Raw genomic sequence first — 27,383 nt, 5'->3', positions numbered from 1 at the left:
TTGCTATTAAATTTTTTTGTTCAAAATTAAATAACATGAGTAGCGAGAGATTTGTTGTATATCTTCCCTTGCAGTGTCTTTTTGTTTGATCTTTTACTTGATTCAATGTTAAAATACTCTGCTATAAATCTGAGGTCGAGGGCTCATCTCATAATACAGGGACCAAATGATGAAAAGTATTCAATCAGTCAGAAACGCAGAAAACTATTACTAGATCCTTTTTCTTAATAACCAAAATCCTGAGGCGTATTTCGACAAAACTAACGTTTTTTTTTCGAAACTTTGGAGAAAAACCGACCAGTGGGACTCGATTGCACTTAAGTTTTCTTTTTGAAAATTGCGATGGGAACATAAAAAGCTATTTGATTTGGATTGGAGCTTTCAAAATTTTTTCTGCTGCAACTGACAGTAATAAAATTGATTTGTACAATTCAAAGTAACCAATGATTTTATTTAAGTTATTCCTATAAAAAAATCTAGGACCCAAGTATCTGCATCAAAAAAAATTTAATTTGAAAGCTGAACTTATGAATTTTTTGGAATAATTTTTAAAATTACCTTAAAAATTTTTTCAGTCATTCCGTTGAAATAAGGTTTTAAAATTGTATCGTTTCTTTCTCTTTAGAGCTTCACGGGACGATTTAGTAAATCACACACGATTTACCAATTTTTTCGATGAGGTTAAAAGTGCCAAAACTTCCGTAGTCTTTTTCATAAAATTCTTCGAGCAAAAGTTTTGAATGCCAAAAAATGATTCACACGGAAAGAATTTTAAAAAATTTCAGCTTTTTGAACAGAATTTTGCGCAATTTTTGTTTTGGCCGGAAATTTTTTTAGGATATGGGCACTAAAAGGTCCATTTGAAAAACTCTCGAAAGTTTTTTGATGCTATAGGTAACAAAATGTTACTTCAAAAATTCCCCACTTATGACTTTATGGGTTGATCAAAAACCCTACTTTTACAATTTACATACATAGAAAAATGGTAGTTTTACAAACTTTTTGCAATTCAATACATACAAAATATTGCATAAAAAGTCTATGATTAGTAATTTTTTAGGATATGGGGTATCTCAAACAATGATTAGTAATTTTTTAGACTTTGGTATCTCAAACAATTGCATTTACAATGGGTTGAAAATTTCTTCGATAGAAGTGTCTCCCACAAAAAAAATAGGAGGAATAAATTGTGAAAAATTTTCAGAAAAACCCTTTTTTTGCCTTATTTTTGATCTGAGTGAAAAAAAAAAGAAAAAAGTTTGCACTTTTTGATTAAATGAAGAGGAAAGGCATTTTAAACTGGACCTAAAATTTTTTTGAGCTTCCCAAGAAAGTTTTGTCCGATCAAATTACATTAAGTCGACACCATTAACACCAAAATGCAATTTTTCCAAGTACTTTCATGCAATTTTTGAATTGCAGATTTCATCCAACCTAAGACAGGAAAATATATTGCCAAAAAACTAAAAACACTCAAAAAATTGAATCATTGTCAAAAAATATCAAACAATTGATTAATAAAAATACCAAAAAATTGCATCGGTGACAAAACCAAAAAATTTAACCGAAAATGCTGATTATACATCTTTTTTATATCAACAAAAACAATTCATACATTTTCTTGAAATTCCATAAGTACAGAAACTTGCACAAAAGGTCTATGCTTAGTGATTTTTCATGTTTGTAAACTATATGACTAGTTTAATTTCAAAAACCATTAAAAAATTTTATTCAAAATCTTAAACAATCTCAAAGTTTTTGGGTTGTTGTTGTACCCGAATTAGAAGTCTTACACAATTAAAAGTCTGACACAAAATTTTAGAGAAAATTGCATTCTTCAAAATTTTCAAAGAATTGTTTAGAGGAACAAGTTTCAAATTTAAAATTTCAAACTCACCATTTCTTGCGCACGGCATTTAGAAATATGCGTTTAAAAATAACTCGAATGTTTAGAGCTTTCAAAAACAGTTATTCAGAAGAGCGGGAATAAATGAGCTCATTGTGTATTTAGCATTACATTAAGGAAGTTATTGGTTGAGCACTTCTTTTATAACTAGTTTGAATCAATTAAGCAAAAAATTATGAAATTTGTATAAAAAGCATTTTTTTCAAAGACTAAGTTTAAGGAACTTTTCGATTAGAATTTTTGGTTAGTGAAGTCAACTTTTGATGGTATTTGTTCGTAGCATTTCTGAAGCTGAAATTTATTCAGGAAATTGGTGGCTTAATTATAGCAATAGTAGAAATGGCTCTTTTCCACTTGCCCACCTCGCCCTACCCCAACTTCCAAAATAGGGATTTTTATAATTGCTTTACGTGTTATCAAGTCTAAATATTTTTGTTCAACTCTCGCGACATATTTTCTTCAATTTTTAATGTTTTTTGAGTGGGTGCTCGGCTTGGTTGAAGAACCCTTTCATGTTCTACAATCTCTGCTACAAATATATGCTTCTTAAGACGGGGTTGTTCGAAAAATTGTTGCAGGGAATTTTAATCAAAACGTTTCCAGACCTCCCAGCTTTGAATTTAAAATGACTTATTATCTTACAAACTGCATACAAACGTGTCAGCGTGAAAAGATGAACAAATTTTGGCAACATTTTTTTTATGCAAAATTCCGTATGAGCAATTTTTGAACAGATTTATTTGGTAATTTTTCGAGGGAGTGAGAAACTGGAAAAAGCGCCAAACGTTGAAATAATCCTATAACATTTTTCTCATTTGTTAGAAAACCACTTTAATGAAAGAAGTTTTATTGCAAATTAGGAAGAACTGATGGATGAGATTCTGTTTAGGAACAGTTCGTGGTACATGTGGCAGGCGTGTTTGAAAGGCTCTTCCAAACTGAGGTTTTCTTTCGCACACACTTCGAAGAACTTGGCCCCGTACTTCTTGCAGACACTGTCTATGTCCTGTGCCCTCTCAGGTGTGTTGCAATAGTCGTTGTCCAGATCTATAAGGAACAGTTACAAAGCTTTGTCACCCTTGCGGCTTTTTTTACAAAGTATGATTTCCAGAGTTCCTCTCTTCAACTATTCCCTCGCACCGAAATTTCATGGATGAAAACTGATTATAATAGATTTTTGTTGACTAAAATTTTGCCTATATAAATCGATTATCGCGGCAAAATTCGACAACGTAATGGATTTTCAAATCATTATAATCTATTATTAAAAAAAACGAAATCTATTATACTCCATTATAATCGATTAAAATCCCTTCTTGTTTTTATATAATCATTTTTTTGTAGATTATTACTCTACTTTTTGCAGTTTTCTGCAAAATTCGAGCGTGAACAATTACGTCGTTCATCACCATAATGATGGTTCAGTTGTTATGAAAATGATATGTGGACTAACTAAGCCATGATCAGTACCAAGGCCACAAAACCAATTCCAATACCAATATCATAACTAGTCACCACACCAATACAAGGGTTGTCGAGTCAAATAATTGAGTCGAGATCGAATAGTTCACTTCAGAGTTCGAGTGTTTGGCTCTTTTCCAGTTTCCCCCCTCCTTTCAAATTCAATTTTGAAAAGTATATTTAACGTTGCCATAATGCAATGAAATTTGGCGTGGTGAACAAACCGACAATTCTGAACAGATTTGTTCTTCATACTTTACAGCGTAACATCACACATTTAGCCGTAATAACACGTAAAACAAACGTAAAACTCGGTATTTTGAAAGGGGGGGGGGGGGGGTGAAACTGAAAAGAGCCGAGTGTTTCAAGCCGAAAATGGTCCAGTCGAACTTTTGTGAAATTAATTAATGCTCCAACTCCAACTGTTTTGGCAACAAGTGTTGGCCGAATATAGGGTCAACAAGTCACAACCTCCACAATTAACAAAAGATTTCTGGCTCAATTCAGAAATAACATTCAAATTGAATGGCGCATATGCATCAGCTCTTTTCAACAACACCCCCCCCCCTCCCCCAACATTTGAAATTTAAAATTTGAAAAACTTTTCTTTCATTGTCATAATGAAATAAAGTTTTTCATGTGAACTAACTAACTAATACGAACACATTTGTTCTTCATACTTTACATCGTAAATCTCGAATTTAGCCTTAATAACGCGTCGAAAAATTTGAAATGTGGGGGAAAGTGGAAAAGAGAACAATTGGGGGAGAGGGGTGGGACCAGTATTTTTACTAGGCTAAAAGTAAAACCATACTGGAGAAAAAAGGTAACGCAACTACAGAAATTAAAAACAAAAAATATCAGAAATCTGTTGAAAGACAAAATGAATTGATTTCAACTATATTAGTTTTTACCCCCAAATGTTTATAAGGCAATTTTTTAGCTGAAAATTTCACAAAAAGTTTGAGACATTTAAAAAACAATAAAAAATAAACTCATTTTTCAAAGCTCTTATTGAAAAATTAGGAGCATTTTTTCAAAACTTTCTGAGCCGAGCGAGAAAACGTGATGTGAAGTTGCATCTCTCGGCTCTTTTCCAGTTCCCCCCCCCTTTGTTAAATTACAATAAGAGATGTTCAAAAATTGTTCACACGGCAATTTTCATGTTAGAAATGTTGTGAAAATTTGTTCAGCTGTTCACGCTGACACGTTTTAATGCAGTTCATAACATTAAAAATTATTTTAAAAAGACTTTCATGTAATGAATTTCAGAAAAAATGAAAGGGGGGGGGGGGAACTGGAAAAGAGCCCATCTCTCAAAAAATGAAATGTCCAGTACTTTCTGTTTTTTTTCCGGATCAAAATGTAAGAATTTTGTTCGTTTGATGTAAAGGGTTCACTGTCTGTCAGGTTTCAATTTCTTTTTGTTTCAAAGCAAAAGCCAGATAAAATTGTGTTTCTAACGTTTTACTTTCGCACAAAGATTGAAGCGATTTTATGAGCTCAAGGTTTAATGGAATTTTTTTATGCATTGAAAATTGTTTGATTGTGTTATTTTTTCTCCAGTATACAGATTGAAAGGCGCCTAACAAGTTAACAGACTATTTTTCCGAGACAAAATTTAACCCAATAGCTTCAGTTAATTCGCAACCAAAAAAAAATCCAGCTCTTTTCCAGTCCTCCTCTCTTTAATTTTTTCTGATTCTCAGTATATGAAAGTCTACTTAAAATGAGTTTTTTTTTTCCAAATTGCCTTGACACATGTCAGGGTGAACACGTAAACAAACTTTACATCATTTCTTATTGCAGGCAAAATGCCGAGTGAACAATTTTTGAACATTTTAAAAGCAATTTTACGAGGGGGTGGGAAACTAGAAAAGAGCCAATTATTCAAGCGGCCTGTTAAATTGGTATACGATAAATTTTTTTTAAATACCTTTTTTGTTGCCTATTAACACCACCATCGGGCTTAATTCTCCTGCTTGCTTGATTGCTCTGTCCATCCACTTGGTCACATTTCTCAGAGTCTGCGGCTGGGACAAGTCAAATACTGCCATAATTATGGAACCATTTTCCCAGAAAGTCTCATTTTTGGAGTACAGACTCTCTTTTCCCGAACAGTCGAAAAAATACATTTCAACCGAGTCACTTGAATTTGGCACTAGATAGTTTTTCAGAATTTCTTCAACAGTAATTGTCATGTTGTACTGCTTCGGAAAATGGGTTCCATCCGAAGTTATCATCTGAATAATCGAAGTTTTGCCCACTTTTTCATCCCCCACAACTAACACCTTGGCGCGCAAAGTTGTTGGTCTGCGTTGATTGAACGTATTATTGAGGACCATTTTTATAACGATGTGGTGAATATTGTACAAGTAGTATTTCTGCAGCAAGATATATCTCAGTAGATTGAATCAGTTTAATTTTTAAACTGCGCTGCAGTACATTCATCAGAAATTTTGTCTGAATGAAATTTAGTATTTTCAATAGTCTATACATTAAAAAATCAGCACGTGCTTCTTTTTTTTGTTTTAAGCAAAGATTCTTATACACAATTTTACACAAAGGAGCTGTGAAGCTATATAGTTTCGAGGTGAAAAGAGCCTTCGATTATCATGAAAATTGAAATGCAGACTAAAAAAACTATGAGATGATTGAGCTGACACGCTTTCATGATTGTAAGTCTGTTCACTATGTCAAACTTCATTGCATTATGACAATGTTTTGAAAAAAATCGAAATTGACCTTCAAAGGTGGGCGTAAAGACCCTCCGATAGCTATATAAATTGACATGTAGACTAATTAAGTCTAAGGAAATTTATTTGGGCTTCATAACTAACCTGGTAAAACCACTCGTTACACCATTAAAAAGCTGCTCGTTCGATATGGGGAAAAAGGAAAAAGAGCTACAATTTTTTCAAGTTTATAATGATTATCGATAAATTTCTGTGATTCTCCCCTGCTTGTATGAGCATCATGTTTATGGTGTATAAATTGGTTTGGCAAAGTGAAGAAACAAGGCCAATTATTTTTGACATGGCGTCATTAGGCCCATTAGTCCGCATTTTCACCTCAAAACTTGCTTTTGTAAAAACTATGGTGGGCGAAATCAGGCTTTTTTCAACCCCCCCCCCCCATGTTCAAGTTTGTGAGTTTTTTGAAGTCTTTTGTTGTGTTATATTTACAAAACCATTATTAGACAGAGTTGGAAAGTTTTTAAATGATAGTTCAGAAACGGAAACTTCAGCCGAAACAAAAAAAAAACAGATAAATTTCAGAAAAAATGACAGGTTCCAGAATACAAAAATGAAATAAATCAAAAGATTGAATTTAGTTCTACTAAAATTAAAAACTAAAAAGTATAGAAAGTTTGAGAAGTTTATATTAATTGATTTAATCTTTTGTAATTTAGGCTCAAAGTTTAATTTTGCAAGCGTTTATTTGGTTGATTGTTTGTTTTTTGTAATGAATTGTCGTAGTATATTATTTGATTGAAGACCAGTTTGCAAGTTTTTAGTTACTTCAATCTTGATTTTGCAAGAGTACGCTAAATTTTTCTTAGCTCGCATTATTATTACTTTCAATCTCGTTTATGTTAATTTGGTGTAAAAACCAAGTAACGTTGAAGTATTTTTTTTACTGATGTTACTTATATGAGGAACCAGTGAAAAGTGCATATAGAAATGTAGACGTTTATCCTTCTTTCTTCTAGCAAAAGTACATTTAATTGTACAGAATTTCCAATTATACTAATTTGCTGCGAATGCCGTCATTTTTTTGTTGTTTTTTAAATCTTGTCCGTCTTTTGTTTTCGAAATTTAGTTTCGCAATGTAGGAGAGAGAAACTTTTACCTTGTAGCAGCTTGTTTGCTACATTACAATTTTGAAAAATTGGATATCGCAGAACGAGAGACCTTTCGCTCAACGCAAATACTCTCAATAGGAAGAAAAACTTGCAATTTCTTTAAAACAAAGGGCCCACGCAAACGAAAGAATAAGTGCTGGTGTGGCAAAAAATCACCCACCGTTTGGTTGGCAGCCACAGATCAAACAATTATTGATCCGCCAGCCCTACAGATTTTTCAAATTATTCGAAGGCGGAAAGAGCGACAGTGTATTGTAAGAGAAAAGACCTTCTTGATAACGAGGAAACGTTAAGAGGGGATTGGAGAACCAGAGCCACTGATCAAGACTAATCGAGCACGCGATCATTGAAAAAAATTCTCTCAAGGAAGAAAGAGGGGGATGGAAAGAGGGGGAGAAAGTGCAGGGTACTTCATCAAACCGTTGTTGTTGTTTTCTGTATTCTTTGCTTATTTTTTGAGGTTTGTTTCCTCTGACCAGCTAAGTAATGAACTTAATCATTCTTTTCCCACCATTTTACGATGGAGATTAAAAATAATTATTGAAGAACCTAAATTGGACTATCCTAAAGGGTATCTTAAACTATTTAACTCTTTTCATAGGCTTAGATTACAAAAAGTTACAATACCAGATTTGTTTCTAATTTGGGGCTGAACACGTTTTTTTTTCAAAGCAGGCGGCTCATAGTTATTTTTAGCTAAAATCACTCTAGCTTAAAAATCAAATTTTTAAGCTAAGCGGTAGGCCGAGTGCAAATTTAAGTGCAATGATATTTGGTATACTCAGATATATGGCTAGTGTACAGGCTATGATTGTCCCTCTCGCATCCCTCTATTGAAAATTTGAAGAAGAAAAAATTGAACAAAAAACTTTTCTATAGTGGTTCAACCAAAAATGTTATAAGCTTGGGGTAAAATGAAAAAAATTGATAACCAAGTTTTTTTTTGCTCTTTATGCTCTGATTTGAAAAAGAGAGATAAACATCCAGAGGAGTTAAAAATCTTCCAGAGATATTTGATGAAAGCGTGAGAACGTGAAAAGATACATGGGAAGTTTAGTAAACGCCGCAAATAATTCACATCTCAAGTACAGTTTAATTTTGAGTAAGCTAAGGAAAAAAGTAATTAATCTTTTCTGACATTGAAATTAACAAAGTTCACTTAAAAACCTAACTTGCGGATGGTAACAGCAACCAATTGTTACAGCGACGATTCCTAACTTTTGAAAATGCGCTCCTTCGTATTATATAAAAAACATTGAAGGCATTAGGAGCACATCAATTTGGAATAAATATGATGAGGCCATGAAATTGAATGGAAAATATTGGGATTTGCTAATAATACCCAGTGCCTTGGACTGATAAGTTTGCCTCGAAGAGTCTTGATAAAAGTCATACAGGAAAGGTCCACAAGAGCCCAGGCAAGGTTTAGTATCAGGGGTATGATGATTATACGGTTACACCACCCAAACTGGTCGTGTAGTAACGGGCAATGCAAGTCAGAACATTGCAGATAAAGTGAGGAGCATAATCAAGGCACCAAAAATTTTCATCAGTAGAAAAACGGAAATCTGTCTACCATCCAAAAAGTAATTTTTTTAAATTGAAATAAAATCGAAAGTAGTAATTTACAAGATTTGCTGTTATGGATTTATTTCCACCAAGGTTGGCTATCTCACTCCGATTCGAGATTTAACCACAAGACTAGATGAACACCGAAAAGTGGACTCAGACATAGAATAAGGTCTAAAGGAATGTGGAAACCAGTTCACGAGCACAGAATTAAACCAAGAGGTTATAGACCAAGCTAACAACACTCACTGACAAGCTACTGACAGTAAAGAGTTTCACATTTGAAAACTTTTAATTCGTGTGATGAACTCAGCAAGCAAATGACACTTGAATTTTGACTCTGAACTCAAAATTCCGGCAAAATTTAAATGAAAAAATGTTGCCATACTAGAAAATGAGACCATTCAAAACTTTGATCTATTCCTAACAATTTAAATAGAAAATTCAGTTCATTGGGTCCGAAATTTAATTTAGATGATATACTCAATATAGTATGTTGTTTCGGAAAATTTTTCTGCAAACGTGTATGTGGTTAATTTTATTTTAACTGCTTTGAATTGACTTATTTTTTATTGTCGCGGTTATTTTTATGATCGTTGATTAAGTTGAAAATTAGTTAATTCTTTCGAACCTGACTGTGCAAAGTTATTTGTTAGTTGCATTTGCATTTCCTTTAAACTTATGGAAACTTAGTAATAGTCAAAATCTGAAACGTCACCGATTCAGATTTCAAAATGATGTAACCTCAATGACGAAGCAGTAAAATGGTTACATAGAAATGTAGAGTTTTATCAGTGTTTTTCTTCTGAAAAATGCACATAAAAAAGTAAAGATATTTCTACGATCCTAATTTGCTTTGTTTAAAAAGGTTTTTGTTTGTTTTTGTATTATATTTTTGTCTCTCTTTCAGTTATAATGTACAGATTTGCAATGGTTTAGGGCGAAAATGGCTTAAATACAAAACCATAAAGAGCGAGAATTTTTCAAGTTGAAGCTGCTTGTTTTCTACACTACAGTTTGAAAAACAAGGAAATCGCAGAAAGAGAGATCGTTGCAGCCATTGTTATAGTTTGTGTCTTGCTCATCCCAAATACCATCAAAAGGAAAAAAATTGCAATTATTTTTGTTTCCATGCAAACAGAAAATGACTTGTTGGGTTGGCACGAAATCATCAACATTTTATTAGCCGCCTTAGATCAAAAAAGAGTCCTCCCGGCAGGGATATTTATGATGCCATGATTGATGGACCTTTTGAAAAAACTTGACTTCTTTCAAAGCTGATGAAACAAAAATCAGCATTAACCTTCGTAAGTTTCAAGTTTTTTATACTTCTAGAAATGAAAAAATATAAGCGCTACTAGATATCTACAAACTTATTATAGTAAAAATACTTTAAGGAAAATCCAAGACTCATTGAGAAAGTTTCAAGATTAGACCAGTTCTTTATCATAAAAGATGAAATTAGTTTAACCCAGCAAAAAAATCCAATCAAAAAATTTGAACAACACAAGGTTACTCAGAACACAAATGTTTGATTTTTTCAATAAAATTGTGAACTTGAATGCGAAAAAGATTTAGCCAACCGATTAAAAAAAATTAAGAAAACACATCCACACGTGAATTTCTTGCATAAAATAATATGTTTCCGATGAAACTCAACAAAGCCCTAACTAGAAGGTTTTATATTCGGTCTTTGTTATTGCAGCGAACTTTGTTCGTGCCAATTTAAATTTTTCTATTTCTTAACCTTTTTTATTTTCCTTTCACAGTTTAACTGGGAAATTGTGAAACAACTGAAATTAAATTTAACTTCCAACGAAATATCTATACTTTATTGAACTGGCATTTCACATAACACAGGTAGAAGAGTCTCTAGGTTCAAATGTTTAAGCTTTCACAACTTGTTACTTTTTACTTGTTCAACGAGAAAAATCTTTGTACGTTCAAGCTAGATCTTGTATATAATGCTGAAGATGTTCACCTTGTCACAAAATTAGGAGGTTTCTAGGATGAGGGCTAAAACATTGCAGAGTTTGAAATATTTACTCAGTTCGACGTTTTATAATCTGTGAATGCTTTGATGTGAATGCTTTGACCGAAATAAAACATACAAATTGAGTAGACTATATTAATTTAACCCTTGCAAAAATTTCAAAAAGATGAGAAAATTGGGAAAAAAAAGGTTGAAAAACAATAAATCTCCCAAGAGGAAATTTCCAATAACTTGTTTTTTTATATGTAATTTTCCTATATACTTGTAACAGTGGCCCACTTAAGTCACATATGAGGTTAAAGAAAAATAGGCCCTTTCAACCATTGGCTCAAGAGTCAGGGACACTATCTCTTGTGTTTTTCTTCCTCGAACGGTCGGAGCCAATTCGGTTCACTTGCGACATGAGACTAAAACCCTCGTTACAGCTTAAAGGCCACTACCAAAATAACCCCCCCACTCTAGAAAATAAGAACGTCCCCATACTTAGGTCTCAAAGTACCCAAAATACGCGAACGCCGTTAAAAAAAGGGTCGGAACAGTCCGTATGGTTACTTTTCATTTCAGATGGATCAACCTATAACTCTCCCCATCTCAACATAACAATTATAAAACACACTCAAGAAAACTAAATTGGGTACTCACATACCAGCACACTCGAGAATTGGAGTAACTAAATTAACTAGTGACTCTAGCATAAATGTAATAACTTGAGAATTTTGCTATTAATAAATTCCAACAAAGGAAATGAGTTTTGACTTGAGAATTAAAGTTCTGGTTTGGACCATTGGGACATTTCGGTTGTCCACCTTTCCACCGGAGGTTCACTCTGGTCCACCTCGAATAAATATGCTCCACTTTTGTAATCGTTTTGTCTAATATTTCAGGATAGGACAGCTCTACTCGCGTTTGATTTATATCTGGAAATTGCGAATAGCAATTTTCCGCTGCGTTTTTTTAACTACTTTTCCGCGATTGTATTTCGGTTGTTCTAATCTTGTATTTCTGAGATTTTAAGTTTTTGCGAGAAAGCTGAGCATGACAGGCTCAATTCGAATTTGTGAAAAATTACATTTAACCCCAAAATTACGTTGTTCTTATTCCTCAAGGTCAAATTTCCAAATATGACCGACTGGCACAACTCATAAGCTTTAAATTAGTCATTTTGATAGTAAAATACTTTTTATCTAGAAATAATTTGACTTTAAGTTGTATAGAGAGTTGCTAAAAGTTCGAACAGACAGGATTAATTTAAAAAAGCAACTGTCTGAACATCAACGGAAATTAAAACTGGAAGAAACATAACGTCGAAAATTCATAAAGCAGAGTTTCGGGATCTACTAAACAATCTTCCCTTTCAAGAAAGGGGAGGAGATTGTTAATAAGATTACTTGCAGCAAACTTTCGACCAATCAGAATGCAGCAAAATTCGAATTTACATACAATGCTCTAGTGCAAATCCGCAGGGTGGAGATTCTTCAGTAGATACAATATGAGGGACCTGCAGCGCTGCTAAATTGGAACTGTTTAAGACTGAAAATTGAATTTTAACTTGAAAAAAATGTCAAATATTAGAAATATTCTGACGTTTCGATTATGGGTAAGACTTAGGTGCGAACTTTAAAATAGTTATAAGTCAATAAAATTAAATTAAAATACGAACACTTTCGCTATGACAAGCATAATCAGGTATGTATAATTAGTAGCAAAAACTTCGTACTAATTTTTAAGTACTGCGATGAGCATCCAGTTTTTACTATAAAACATTAACAATTGAAGAAATTTTTGCTAAAAAAAAATTCAAAATTTTCGCAACTGTAAGCATCGTCAGGATTTTTATAATAAACTAATCTAAATGACAATAAAACATCAATTTCCAAATGTTATTTACAATATTTCACATACATTTCGGTTCTAAACCATCATGTTAAAAAATTAGTTAATCACAGTTGACCTCTAAATTATTTTTCAGATTAAAATTTTTTTAACCTCTAAAATTAATTAAACAGTTTCAAATTAATTTGTCTGGAAAACTCTGAGTCATAATTGCGATTTACACATGTACGTTTTAGATAAAACACTAAAAATAGTTTGGGATTAAGTTTTCAGTGTTAACTCATCGCGCGTGTGCAAGCCCGGTTTCTCCTTCCTGATATGTATTGCCTCCAGTGTTAATAATTTTTATTTGGTTGTTGGCCTATCTATAATTTCCCAACTAAGATCTGCGCTATTTCCCTCAAGTTGGAATTGCTGAAGGTGGAGGCCTACCGGTGAGTCTGCCTTCTTATGTTCCTCAATTCTAGTGGTCAAATGTCGACCAGTTTGTTCGACATAGAAGGAAGTGCATCCACTACATGACAGTTTATAAACCACTCTTGACTTGAGGTCATTAGAAAATGCTGACTTCAGTGATGGTAAACATGATTCTCGTGTTCTTGTGGTAAGAACCACTTGAACGTTATTTAATTTTTGTAACCTGTTAGGAAAATATTGGCTTTGGTTACCTCTATATTGCACCATCAGCATTGGGGGCTACACATCCTTTGGTGATTGAGTTGACACACTATTCAGGGTATATGCACATTATCCAGGGGCGTGCTCTTACCCTCGATGATTTTGCACAGGGCGTCTGACGCCACCTTTACGGACCAATTTTCAGGGTACTGATTTGTCAGCCATTGCACCTGATTATTTTCTATAGCTTTATCAAATTGCTCCCAGCTAGATGTACTCCTAAGAACCCTGTGTACAGTGCCTTGGATAACACTACGCTTATACTGAGTTGGGGCGCAGCTTCTATAGTTCAGTATGGTCCCAGTATCTGTTGGTTTTTGATACCAACTGCAATTTAGACCACTACCCTGCGATATATTTATGTTCAAATCCAGGAATGGCAATTTCACCTTCGAATTACTTTCCTCTAGAGTGAACTGTAGATTTGGATGAAGAGAATTCGCATCAAGAAGACAACTCGGCTCCCCTCTGACTGTTTTAACATGGTCATCCACATACCTGAGGAACAATTTCACCTAAGGAGTATCCTTCTACGTGTTGTTAGCGCGGCAGCAGCTTTCACAGTGCCAGACTATCTCGGTTATTTATGCGTATACATCAACGGATATTTTTCCGCATTTTAGATGATACCAGTTTTGGCAACTCTCGCATTCAACCCCCTATGATCTATATGTGACTTTCCTGCTCCAACCTGGGCAGAAACCGTATTTGTCATTAATTTGCTGTATATCCGTTCCCACCGGTATCTCTTGTCTTAGAGCAAACTCGCACTCTTTCAGCCATAAGTTTGCCAGAATTACAGAATTGCTGAACCATCATCTTGCACACACCATTAATCATTACACTTGAAATATACTTTGCTGACCACCATATTCAAAAGCTTTTTTCATGGTTGCTTTTTGAGTTTCAAGAGGAGATTTCTGGCTGTACAGCTTCTGTAAAGCAATTTCAATTGCCTCCTTCAGGGGAACGTCGGTGTACAAACTGTTCACATCAGGAGATATTATGGTTTCATCCGGATCTAGAGCAATGTTTTCAATTGTTTCCCGGTTATCTTTAGTATTGGTTTCTATATTGGCTCCATCAATGTTGTCAAAAAATTTTGCAAGCATTTTGTTAAAATTTTCATACGAGCTGCCTGGAAGTAATAGTACTGGTCGTAGGGGTGTCTCAGCCTTGTGTATCTTAGCTAAACCGTACAAACGGGCGGGTTGCCCCCCTGTTGACCTCATCTTAGAATATAACTAATCACTTATCTCGTCTCTTTTTTTCATGGCTAACAATTCTTTGTTAAATTCCTTCTCAATTTTCAGTATAACCTCATCAGTGGTTGCATCTTTTTTCAAAAACTGGGCAGATTGCTACAAGGAGTCCAGCTTTGATTCATACGTTTGTTTCCTCATTATGCAAAAACCAACCTTCTTATCAAAAGGCACAGCCATTACCCCTTTATCTTTGAGATATTTCCTCGTTTTTTCAACGGCTTTGTCTCCTGGGGTTTGCCTTACATTTTTTGCATATGCCTTTGCCGCGGCTTCTATTTCACATAAAGTTTCACCAGATGTTTTTTGATTTTTCAATTGTGAGAGAAAAACGTCGATATCAGCCAAAAAGTGCGTTTCAATAAATTTGTCTCTAATGGGATGCTTCGGGCCCAGTGATAGCACTTCATGTACCCATCCAGGTAGTTCAATTTTATCTAGCACCATAACTGATTGCTCATTTCTCTCCTCAAGAGGTTTATCTTGTCTCTCGGACAGTTTTTTTAAGCTTTTTTCTATGGTTTTCTGATGTTGTCTAGAAGCTTGCCTCAACTTGACGCCTCATGAAGCGGAAAATGGATACCCACCACTGTTCGTTGATTTCTTTTTGCACCAGAAATCTTGCTTTCATTAGCATCTCCTCGTACTTTTTCCTGTCCTCATTTGCCCAGAAGTTTCAGTCCTTAGTAGTTTCATTTGAAAATTATGCACAGCTTGGTCCAAAAAAACCTTTCTCGGGACCCTAAACTTCAAAAAGTCCGGTATTAGATCGTTTTTCAGACATTTTCTCAGAAACGTCAATCTATGTACAGATACTTGATCTTTTTTAAAGAATTTTAAATAGTCCAACACAATTTTCCAAATTAGTTTTTTTAAATTTGTCTGAGCCAAACAGCAGGCAAAAATACTATGGTCATTGTTTTGCAGGCCACTAGTAATGAAACTCACAAGGCCCAAAGCAAAACAAATCACACTCTTCTCACCCCTGTGTTTGAAGCGCAGACACTTCCTCTGCCTTCAGCTTCTGCTCAGATCTTGCTTTCGCCTGCCTCCTAGTCTGTGATGGTCTCTGTTGTTTGCCCCTGATATTGCTAATCAGCTCTGAGAGTCTTTCTCTGTGTGCCACTACCAATCGCAGAGATTTCAGCTCCAATTCAGCACTCTGGTGCAGCTTCAAATATTCCCTGAGCTGCTCCGGGTCGTTTTGCTTGCTTTTGGAGAGTAGCCGTTTTGTTGCTGGAATAGTGAGCACTCCTGGGCCGAGAAGCTGACTTAAGAAGTCGGGCGTTCCTTCCCTTCTGCAATAGACGATCGCCAATATCTGCTGCTTTTTCGACTTCAAATAGTTTTTCAGCTCCTCGACACAGGCTGGGCGATAGTTGTTTGTTCTGTGACTGCTAATAGTGTTGTTCACCACGTCGTGCCACACAGCCACTTTTTTCTCCTCCAATGAACTGTCTTCCAGTAATCGTCGGAGGTTCTATCCTTGGTTCAGCAAGTTGTTATTGAGGGATAGGCCAGGAATAGCTTTAATTTAGTCTTTAAATATTTTTGGTTTTTATTTAAAACGCACATGTCTAAATCGAAATTATGTAACATTCGCCCGGAATTACATATCGACGGAAAATAAGGCTAGGTTGTAAAACGACTGGCCCGCGTCTAAACAAAGCTCTGCATGCTTTTCACCGTCTCTACCAAAGCCAGTTCTTTTGGTGGTCTTTTCAATCGGCTCGACAAAAACGTTAATGTTTCCGGCTTCAATCAGAACGCTCTAATTACCTTAATTATATGCATAGTAGTGAGCTCATGGCTGGGTCTCAGTATCCCCAGACCACGAGGTCACTTTAAAAACAGGGCTACTACTTATTTACTTTATTACTATTGTTTTTCTTCAGTAGATAAAAATCATCATCTCATCGAAGATGGATCAACCCTTTCCCTCAACCTCTAGCTTCTCATAAACTGAAAACGAATTTGGATGTTATTAGTTCAATTCAGGACATCTCCAGGAAGCTAAAAGTTTATTAAAATAATGTTTAAGTCCTCTCCCGAGACCCTTCCGTGTTCTGGAATCCGGAGAAATAACGTCCTTATTTCTTTCCGGAAGGCTGGACACGTCGTCCCAACACCCTTCCTGGTTCTCGTGAGTTACTTTATAACGATTGTATTTGCAAAATCGTTACAACTCGGAATGGTCTTCCAACAATAATTTCAATTGCTGTTCCAATTTGTATTGTTCACCTCGTCTATTTCAACGAATATAGTTGTTCTCTCTGAGAAACTTGTTGTTGTTGTGTTTTGCCGTTTCAGTTGGTGCGAAACCTCAATGTCGTGACGTGTCTTTTTTTCGAAACGATTTTTTAAAAATTAGCATTTTAGTCAAAACTAACCCCTCCCGATTTGTCTAATCGTTCAATTAGCGTCACTAATCCACAAAGACCATCAATTCTCTCGGTCAGATGTTCCAATATAAATTCGAATACAAAATTGCGTTTTGTCCATTCTAGTCAAATGTCACATTATGACTCAGAAACTTCCAGACAAATTAATTTGAAACTGTTTAATTAATTTTAGAGATTAAAAGTATTTTAATCTTAACACTAATTTAGAGGTCAACTGTGATTGGCTAATTTTTTAACATGATGGTTTAGAACCAAAATGTATATGATTTATTGTAAATAACATTTGTAAATTGATGTATTTTTGTCATTTAGATTAGTTTATTGTAAAAATCCTGACAATGCCCATAGTTGCGAAAATGTTTGAAATTCGATTTTTAGCAAAAATTTCTTCAATTGTTAATGTTTTATAGTAAAAACTGGATGCTCATCGCAGTACTTAAAAATTAGTACGAAGTTTTTGCTACTAATTATACATACCTGATTATGCTTGTCATAGCGAAAGTGTTCGTATTTTAATTTAATTTTATTGACTTATAACTATTTTAAAGTTCAAACCTAAGTCTTACCCATAATCGAAACGTCAGAATATTTCTAATATTTGACATTTTTTTCAAGTTAAAATTCAATTTTCAGTCTTAAACAGTTCCAATTTGGCAGCGCTGCAGGTCCCTCAGGACTACGTCCGCAACATCTAAAAGATGCAGTGTCCTCTTCAGCGAACGAAGCAGGTAACCAGCTTGTCGCGTCAGGAACTGAGTTCTGCATTTTGTTTTGGCGTGGCGACCTGCCAGAGTTCATCAAGCCTGTTCTATCAAGCGCGACACTGATATCCCTAAAAAAGAAATGCGGAGGCATACGCCCCATTGCAATTGGAGAAACACTGAGACGTCTCACTGCCAAGTGCGTTTCTCGACGAATGCATCGCAAGTTTCAGTCTTTTTTCAAGCCACTACAGAAGCCGCCTCACGCGCTGCCAGAGAGTACATTGCTTCTGCGTGCGCGAACGAAGCGTTTGTCAAGATCGATTTCTCCAACGCGTTCAACAGTGTCAGACGGGACACAATGTTTGAATGCATTGCTGAACACGCACCGGAGATCCTCCAGTTCGTCAAAAGTTGCTACAAGGAGTCAAGTTTCCTCTTACATGGTGATTACATAGTCAAGCCAGCTGAAGGTTTCCAACAGGGCGACCCGCTTGCCACATTTGCCTTCTGTTTGGTCCTCCACGCTTGTCTCAAGGAACTCGTAAGTAAACTGAGGCTTGGTTACCTCGACGATGTTTCTTTCGGAGACTACTGGCGGACAGCTCTTAGAGACCTCATAGTTGTCCGCAAAAATACTGAGCGCGTAGGACTCCAACTCAACGTCAAGAAGTGCGAGATCACCGCCTTCGGTCCGAACAAAGAAACCATTGAAAGTGAGTTCAGCGCCAAGTTTCCGAACATTACAGTGGTCAACCCATCGATGACCACCTTGATGGGTGCCGGCTTGGTTGAGGAAGCAATCAGGTGTGAACTCAAATCCAAACTTGACAACGTCAAGAGACTGACAGAACGCACCCATCAACTACCAAGCCAAGCGGCTTTCTTCCTGATGAAAAACTGTTTCATGATGCCGAAGTTGATGTATGTCCTTTGAACCAGCTGAAGTAACTCGACCAGCACGTATCGACAGAACTTGCGCGCGTCTTCAACTGCTTGCTAAATGAAGGAAGTCAAAAATAATTCTCGCTGCCAACCAAGGACGGGGGTTTCGGCGTTCTAAGATCTTCTTCTATTTCCTCGTCGATGTTCATTTTGTCGTACGTAGCCACTGCCACACTGAAGTTCAAGATCTACGGTTGCGTCACTGCAGATGTTTGGTTCGCAGAAGCCAGCAGACACTGGGAGTCTCTAAGCGGGCACAGCTTCACCAGCCAAACACTCAGCGTTCACCAGAAAGGGTGGTTGTCTCCAATCTTCCAACGCCAGTTCACCGCCCTTCTCGACTCCGCCACTTCGCTTAGAGAAGCTGCTCGTCTTCAAGGTGCACGGGCCGTAGGAGCAGGTGACTGGGTTGAAGTTTTACCATCCCGCCCTCTGGGACTCAGTCTTTCGGACGACGAGTTTCGCATTGCATCAGCACTGCGCCTGGGGGCACCAGTCACAGCTTAACATGAGTGCAAATGTGGGCTTTTCGCTGCTGCAGATGGGTTACATGCTCTGATATGCCCTAAAATTAAGCACCGTTTCACCAGGCACAACAACTGCAACGTACTCGTGAAGGAAGCGCTGAAAAACAGCCAAGATTTCATCCGCTTTGGAGCCTGTACTTCAACCGCGGCCTCACAAGCGGAAACCGGTGCGTATTCATAGGTTCCAAAATAAAAAATCAGACCCATAGGTTCCAAAATAAAAAAGCAGTCGCATAAGTTCCAAATCTTTTCAATTGGTCAAAAGACTAAATTATCCGAGTCTCGGTTTAAAGTCGCCGGTGGGCGCGCTAGGCGCGCGTAGCGCCCACCGGCGACCTTAAACCGAGACTCGGATAATTTAGTCTTTTGACCAATTGAAAAGATTTGGAACTTATGCGACTGCTTTTTCATTTTGAAACCTATGGGTCTGATTTTTTATTTTGGAACCTATGAATACGCACCGATAACCGGCTCTAAATCTCGTATAGAGTCCTACCCTTTGGTGGCAAGCTCGCAACACGTTGACGCGGCTGCCACGGTCACTATTCTGCAGCTTGAGTTTATTCTGGCTGAACAGTAAACAACCGATCCATAAATTCGTTTGCTCAAATTTCAACCAATCAGAATTCAAGAAGATAAATTTTGGAACTTATGCGACTGGTTTTTGTTTTTGGAACCTATGAATATTGGAACCTATGGGAATTCACCGCGATGCCGATTCTACTCTGACCTGCCCACATTTGTTCATTTTGACCCAATTGCCATCGACACATCAGGTGCTATAGGTAGGACTTCCTTGACAATCCTCCAAGATCTTGCCAGTCGCGTAGACACGGTCACAGGTGATCTGGCCTCTTTTCGAAAGCTGAAACAACGATTCAGCCTCATCATCCAAAGAGGCAACGCAGGATGCATCATGGAGGCACTAGAAGGCTAGCAAAATTAAACCCCACCATGTGCGCTGTTTTGCAATATTTATACCTGTATCCTCTCTTAATTGACTTTTTTTTACTTAATAAGTCCTAAACCGGGTACATTCAGTAGTTCCAAATCTGGCGATCAAGTATGACGGCTCAAATTTTTTTACTTTGAGATAATGCGTTTTATGATTCTTTTCATCTTTTTCTCACAAAAGTTAAATATAAAAAAAACGAACCTGAAATTTTCAGCGCTATAGCAAGGTGCGCTTAGTCTTGAGTGCAACGCTTAGTCCTGAGTTTGGAAACTTTCCGGAAGTATGCATTTCCAAACCCTATATTGGTATGCTATCAGGGTACAAAATAGGGTAGCTTTTCTGACCTTTTATTTTATCTGCTGAAATCATTTTGTTTTTGGAGATAGTTTCAAACCAATGGTACGTACGCGGAGCCGCCGTGGTGGCCCCGATAATCATTCGACTGATACGAGTGACACAACATCTGCCTTCTGTGCCTCGGAAGGCTGCTCACGACCATCAGGTGACGTGGGCTGGATACAATGCGACAACTGTGACACATGGTTACACAGTGATTGTGTAGGAGTGAGCAAAGAAGCAGCCCCCAACATCGATTTCATATGTGACAACTGCAAAAATGAAATCAACCGAAGCCGCAGATAAATATGCCCTGACTGCAACCGACTCGTCCTGGTGAAGGCAAACAAGCAGTTCCACACACATGGTCCCATAAACAACCGATGTCCAGGCACCGGAAAGAACACTACTCGCGATACAGACAAACGATATGAGTTAGATTTTGAAAACTTTCAAAAAACTGATTTTTTTGATTTGTTAACTAAGTTTCAATGTCCTACTGTTAAATTTGTCCCTAAATTCGCACGTGTCAACTTTCCCTCCACGTTTGCTGAATGCATCAAAGAGGTGGTTACTAACCCGGGAAGCAAGGAAGCATGGGGTCGCTATCTGATCATGCCCTCTTGCTGCCTCCGCAAACCTACACGCGCAGGTAAGAAGGTCAGAAGGTCAGAGCCTCACTTGGAAGCACCATACAGCAACAGATAAATGCTTTCAACAGGGGTGAGTACACTTTGCCTTCTCCAGTCTCGGAGAAACCAGCAAGCTCTGGGAACAACGACAACTCCAAACTGATTGCTGCCAAACTTGAGATATCAAGCGAGCTGTCAGGTTGGCAACCAGCGACGATACTTTCTTGCCACCGACTCTTGAGAACAAAACACTGCTCGATGCGAAACACCCTCCTGCACCCGCAGACAAAGCTACACCCCCATCTAACGACTGTGTTCAACTTCAAGTTAGTCGGTCTGAAGTCAGGAGAGCGGTCATGTCTTTTAACGCAGGTAGTGCTGGTGGACCGACGGGCCTCAGACCACAACACGTGAAAGATGCACTTTCACCAACTGATAACGAAGCTGGCAACAACCTGCTCTCGCATCTGACAGACTACACAAATTTATTGTTGACAGGCAACATCCCTGCGTTCATCAAGCTTGTCGTCCCCAGTGCTACACTCATCTCTTTGGCCAAGAAATGTGGAGGAATACGCCCGATCGCGATTGGAGACACTTTGCGAAGACTCACTTCCAAATGCATTTCACGGCGCATGCTGGAAAAATTCAAAGATTATTTTTGGCCTTTTCAGCTAGAAGCTGGTGTTAAACACGGGAGTGAGGCGGCGGCCCATGTAGCGCGCGATTTCATTGAATGCGCAGAACGTGATCAAGCCTTTGTCAAAATTGACTTTGCCAACGCCTTCAACAGTGTAAGACGTGATGTCATTTTGAAAGCCATCAATGAACACGCCCCGGAGATCCTTAGCTATGTGAAACTCTGCTACGAAGAAAGCAGTTTCTTGATATATGGTGCCTTCACCATCAAATCAACAGAAGGGTTTCAGCAAGGCGATCCCTTGGCTACCTTTGGCTTTTGTCTTGTCCTACATCCTGCTTTGCAGAACCTCTTGAGCAAGCTGAAAACTGGATACCTGGATGACGTTGCTTTTGCTGATGAATGGCGCACCACTCTCCATGATCTTCCGAGTACCAAACAAGCATGTGCGAAACTTGGTCTTTTTTTGAATGAGAAGAAGTGCGAGGTGACAGCTTTTGGGAGCAGTAAAAAGGAGATAGAAAGAGCTTTTTGTGAGACATTTCTCACTATTCAATGCGTTGATGCCGAAGTTAGCACACTTCTTGGGGCTGGTCTAGGCACTAAGTCGATTCGAGCAGAGTTAGTGGACAAACTTGCGAAACTCAAGACACTCCTGCAGCGAACAGCTTCTTTACCATGTCAAACCGCTTTCTTTCTCATTAAAAACTGTTTCTATGTCCCTAAACTTATGTATGTCCTCCGCGCTCTGGGAACAACGACAACTCCAAACTGATTGCTGCCAAACTTGAGATATCAAGGGAGCTGTCAGGTTGGCAACCAGCGACGATACTTTCTTGCCACCGACTCTTGAGAACAAAACACTGCTCGATGCGAAACACCCTCCTGCACCCGCAGACAAAGCTACACCCCCATCTAACGACTGTGTTCAATTTCAAGTTAGTCAGTCTGAAGTCAGGAGAGCGGTCATGTCTTTTAACGCAGGTAGTGCTGGAAGACCGACGGGCCTCAGACCATAACACGTGAAAGATGCACTTTCACCATCTGATAACGAAGCTGGCAACAACCGGCTCTCGCATCTGACAGACTACACAAAGTTATTGTTGACAGGCAACATCCCTGCGTTCATCAAGCCTGTCGTCTCCAGTGCTACACTCATCTCTTTGGCCAAGAAATGTGGAGGAATACGCCCGATCGCGATTGGAGACACTCTGCGAAGACTCACTTCCAAATGCATTTCACGGCGCATGCTGGAAAAATTCGAAGATTATTTTTGACCTTTTCAGCTAGAAGCTGGTGTTAAACACGGGAGTGAGGCGGCGGCCCATGTAGCGCGCGATTTCATTGAATGCGCAGAACGTGATCAAGCCTTTGTCAAAATTGACTTTGCCAACGCCTTCAACAGTGTAAGACGTGATGTCATTTTGAAAGCCATCAATGAACACGCCCCGGAGATCCTTAGCTATGTGAAACTCTGCTACGAAGAAAGCAGTTTCTTGATATATGGTGCCTTCACCATCAAATCAACAGAAGGGTTTCAGCAAGGCTATCCCTTGGCTACCTTTGGCTTTTGTCTTGTCCCACATCCTGCTTTGCAGAACCTCTTGAGCAAGCTGAAAACTGGATACCTGGATGACGTTGCTTTTGCTGATGAATGGCGCACCACTCTCCATGATCTTCCGAGTATCAAACAAGCATGTGCGAAACTTGGTCTTTTTTTGAATGAGAAGAAGTGCGAGGTGACATCTTTTGGGAGCAGTAAAAAGGAGATAGAAAGAGCTTTTTGTGAGACATTTCCCACTATTCAATGCGTTGATGCCGAAGACAGCACACTTCTTGGGGCTGGTCTAGGCACTAAGTCGATTCGAGCAGCGTTAGTGGACAAACTTGCGAAACTCAAGACACTCCTGCAGCGAACAGCTTCTTTACCATGTCAAACCGCTTTCTTTCTCATTAAAAACTGTTTCTATGTCCCTAAACTTATGTATGTCCTCCGCGCTAGTCCTGCCTTAAACACACAGATTTACTCGACGAAATCGACACACTTGTATGCCTTGAACTTGAGAGAATCTTCAACTGCATCAATTCCGATGTCTCTTTCAGTCAAATTTGCTTGCCCACGAAACAAGGAGGGTTTGGTCTTCAAAAAACCAGCACTCTCAGCTCATCAGCATTTGTTGCTTCTTTTGTTTCCACTGAAAATTTACGGCACCGCCTTGCTCATGAGATAAGCAATCCTGGTCTTTTCAACAAAGCCGTCGACCACTGGGAGTCTCTCAGCAACCACCGATTTGAAGACTTAACCCCCCAGTGCGCTCAAAAACTTTGGACAAAACCTATCCACGAACAACAATCCGCAAACATTTTGAGCAATTGTACCGACGAAATTTCACTTGCTCGTTATCACGGCTGTCGCGCGGTAGGTTCAGGCGCTTGGCTGGACGTCCTCCCTTCTCGTCCACTGGGTCTGACTTTGTCCGATGATGAGTTCCGTATTTCAGCTGGTCTGCGTCTAGGAGCCCCAGTAACCGCACAACACACGTGCAAATGTGGCTATGTCGCAGCAACAGATGGAAGACACGCACTTGTCTGCCCGAAGATCAAGCACAGGTTCATCAGACACTCGAATGGCAACATGATCATTAAAGATTCTATAAAATCACTCGGCATCAGTTCAACACTAGAACCCATCGGGCTGCTACGCCAAGATGGACGCAGACCAGATGGACACACACTAATGCCATGGCAGCGAGGACGGACCTTGGCATGGGATTTCACATGTATAAGTCGTTTGGCAAACTCTAATCTGCGAATGGGAGTTCTTCCGGGTGCCAATGCAGCTTCCGAGGCCGAAGTTCGCAAAAAAAACCACTATTCAGACCTCCCTTCCACTGTAATTTTCGAACCCGTTGCCATGCAAACACTGGGTGGCGCTGGTAGGTCTACTGCAGTTTTCTTGAAAGAACTTGCAAGGTGAATAACAGTCTTAACGGGTGAGAAACTAGCTTCTAAATTTCTCAAACAAAAGCTAGACCTAGCGATTCAGCGCGGGAACGCTGGATGCATCCTTGAGGCAACTTGTTGACACACACCCTTCACTTTACTGCTTCAACTGTAAACTGTGCGGTATAAACGCTCTTTTTATTCCTTCTTCAATTTAATTGACTTCTTTGAGATTTTGGAGATATGTGTTTTGTGACATTCGACCAGAATGGCCAAAATGCAATTTATGCAGGATTCGAATTTTGAGCAGTAAGCCTTCCGAGTTGATGATTTCGAAGGATTAGCGACGTTATTGGAACGTTTAGCCAAACGGTGAGGGCTAGAATATTCTAGTATTTTAAATTATCAAAAATTCGAATGATGACGTCACATTTCTGAGAAATGCTGAAACGGCCATTTTAACAAAAAGCGAGTGAAAAACAGAACAACTTTATCTGTGATTGCGAACAGAACGAAAATCGAGATTAAAGAAAAACAACAACGAACTACAATAGCAGAGAACGTTCCAAGTTGCAACTATTGTGCTGCTACAATAGTTGCAAGGCCGTTGCCAACAACGGTGAAGGGTGAGAACCAGCCTTCCGGATTGGTGTGAAATTGAACTTAAGGAGCTTGATTCACTGGATTCAAGAATCCGGAAGGGTCTCGGGACGGAAACTTTTATTAACTCACATAAATTTTTAGCATCCTGTCATGTCCTGACTTGAATTTAACTGATATTTTGATTAGTTTTGACAAGGATGAGGTGCTAGGAGTTGGGGGAAAGGGTTGATCCATCTTCGATGGAGATGATGATTTTTATCTACTGAACAAAAACAATAGTAATATAATAAGTAGTAGCCCTGTTTTTAGGAGTGACCTCGTGGTCTGGGGATACTGAGACCCAGCCATGAGCTCACTATTTTTGCATGTAATTCAGTTAATTTGAGCGTTCTGGTCGAAGCCGGAGAGCAGTAACGTTTTTGTCGACCCGATGTAAGAAAGACCACCGAAAAGTACTGGCTTGGTAGAGACGGTGAAAAACATGCAAAGCTCTGTTTAGACGCTAGCCAGTCGTCTTAAGATTTAGTTTTGTTATCCGTCGATATGTATCTTCCGGGCGAATGTTACATGTATGTTTTTATGGCGCTCCTGGGTGTTATTCTTTTTTAACATCATGACCGGCAGAACCGTTAACGAGCACTCCGCGCCGAGCGGATGCTCACATTAACGCCCTTAATAGGCCTAAACCGCCGGGGCGGAAGGGTAGTTCGGAACGCGGAGGCCTTCCGAATTGCCGTGAATAGTTTTTTAACCTAGTTAAGACCGAAAATCCACGAACCAGGAAGGGTGGGGGGATCGGCCGTCCCCTCGTCCCCTGAGTGGTTGGTGACCAAAAACACTTAAAGATAGAAGTAAAACCAAACAAAAAGTAGTATAGTACCCAAGAAAAACAAAAAACATAAAAAATAACCGAAAAAACCAAAAACAGTAAAAAAGTAAAAAATCAGTAGAAATCATCCCCCCAGACAAGATGTGATTCAACCCCCCCGTTTGTTGTTGATAGATATATTGTTGTTACAGGCATTTATATCAGTCAGGATCGTTACGATCAATTTTGAGGCCCGTTTGTGAGGCTTGTACTGTAGGGTTATTTGAGCATTTAAGCACGTTAATGATAAATTGCGCTCAATCCGGAGGGGTCAGCTGATTTGCGCTCAATTCGGAAGGGTCTTGGGTGAAGACCGATCCGGCAAGCAGTACAAGGAGCAACAAGAAGGGGCTCAACGACAACAACAATCGACTGTTGGGTATCGTTAACAAGTTTTGTATCCCTTTTGGTACAAAAAGTAAGATAGTAATCTGTGGGGGGCTCGACAGTGCTGCACTGTAGTGACCCTTCACCGAACTGCGAATATCCGAGTTAAGCACCTTAATTCGGATAATAAACAAACCCGGAGGGGTATAGTATTACTAATATTATTACTTATATAGCCTATATTAATAGTCTTATATCGTTTTTCAGTGAAAAACAACGAAAACAGACCGGTTTTTAGGGTCAAAATAGCGATATTTTGATCCCCCCACAAGTCGCGATTTTTGAGATATCGATATTTTTTGAAACGGAAAAAAGCGCTAAGTTAGTGTGTTACATCGTAACTGCACTACTGTAATAGGTAGAACCGGTTAAGTTAAGTTCGAAGGTGGTTGGAACTATTTTGGTACCGAAAACTGAAATTTCGTGATTTTTGAGAAAACGGAACACTAAAAATTTAGAAATTTTTTTGAAATTTCTGAGGTAGGACAGTAAAAATAGTTGTTCGGACAACGTCCACTAGTGAATCTACAAGTTTTAAAACCCGCTACCCGAAAGCCTTCCGGGTTGCAGAGAAATCGAACGTAACGTGTTTGATTTGGTGGATTCATCAATCCGGAGGGGTCCAGGTAGCATAGTTTTTCGCAAATTTTTTCTACAATAGCGTTTTAGATCGGGTCTTTTGCATTGAACTAGAAGAGTATAGGCCTTCTGAGCTCGGATCAATAATTTTTAGGTCGAAAGGACCAGATTTGCGGAAAAAGTTAGGCGGAACCTATAAGAGAGAAAATTTTTTGAGTTTGGAAAAAAGACGTTTTGGTTAATAACTTTGGAACTACTGAGCATATCGAGTTGATCTTGGTACCAATAGATCAGAAAT

At 38.3% G+C, this 27,383-nt stretch overlaps 2 protein-coding genes across 2 annotated transcripts in view; one reads left to right on the top strand and one right to left on the bottom strand.

Moving 5' to 3' along the window:
- Positions 1 to 27,383, top strand: part of LOC134843608 (TBC1 domain family member 30-like) — a 551,730-nt gene that overhangs the window by 406,640 nt on the left and 117,707 nt on the right. The gene's annotated exons all lie outside the window — the stretch shown is intronic.
- LOC134844533 (intraflagellar transport protein 27 homolog) lies at positions 2,737 to 5,815 on the bottom strand. Its single transcript, XM_063861258.1, has 2 exons — positions 5,304 to 5,815; positions 2,737 to 2,953 (listed from the first exon to the last, which is right to left on the bottom strand). The coding sequence occupies exons 1-2, from the start codon at positions 5,710 to 5,712 to the stop codon at positions 2,763 to 2,765; spliced, it is 600 nt and encodes a 199-aa protein (XP_063717328.1). The 5' UTR covers positions 5,713 to 5,815; the 3' UTR covers positions 2,737 to 2,762.

Source organism: Symsagittifera roscoffensis, chromosome 4 (assembly GCF_963678635.1).
Source record: "Symsagittifera roscoffensis chromosome 4, txSymRosc1.1, whole genome shotgun sequence".
NCBI lineage: Eukaryota > Metazoa > Xenacoelomorpha > Acoela > Convolutidae > Symsagittifera > Symsagittifera roscoffensis.
This window is presented reverse-complemented; position numbering and strand designations above follow the sequence as displayed.

What these genes read in the sequence shown, in the direction of transcription:
- LOC134844533 (XM_063861258.1), bottom strand. Translation starts at nt 5,712, where the DNA reads ATGGTCCTCAATAATACGTTCAATCAACGCAGACCAACAACTTTGCGC. An exon ending in GTTAATAGGCAACAAAAAAG is followed by an intron (nt 2,954 to 5,303) that starts GTATTTAAAAAA and finishes TGTTCCTTATAG; the next exon opens with ATCTGGACAACGACTATTGC.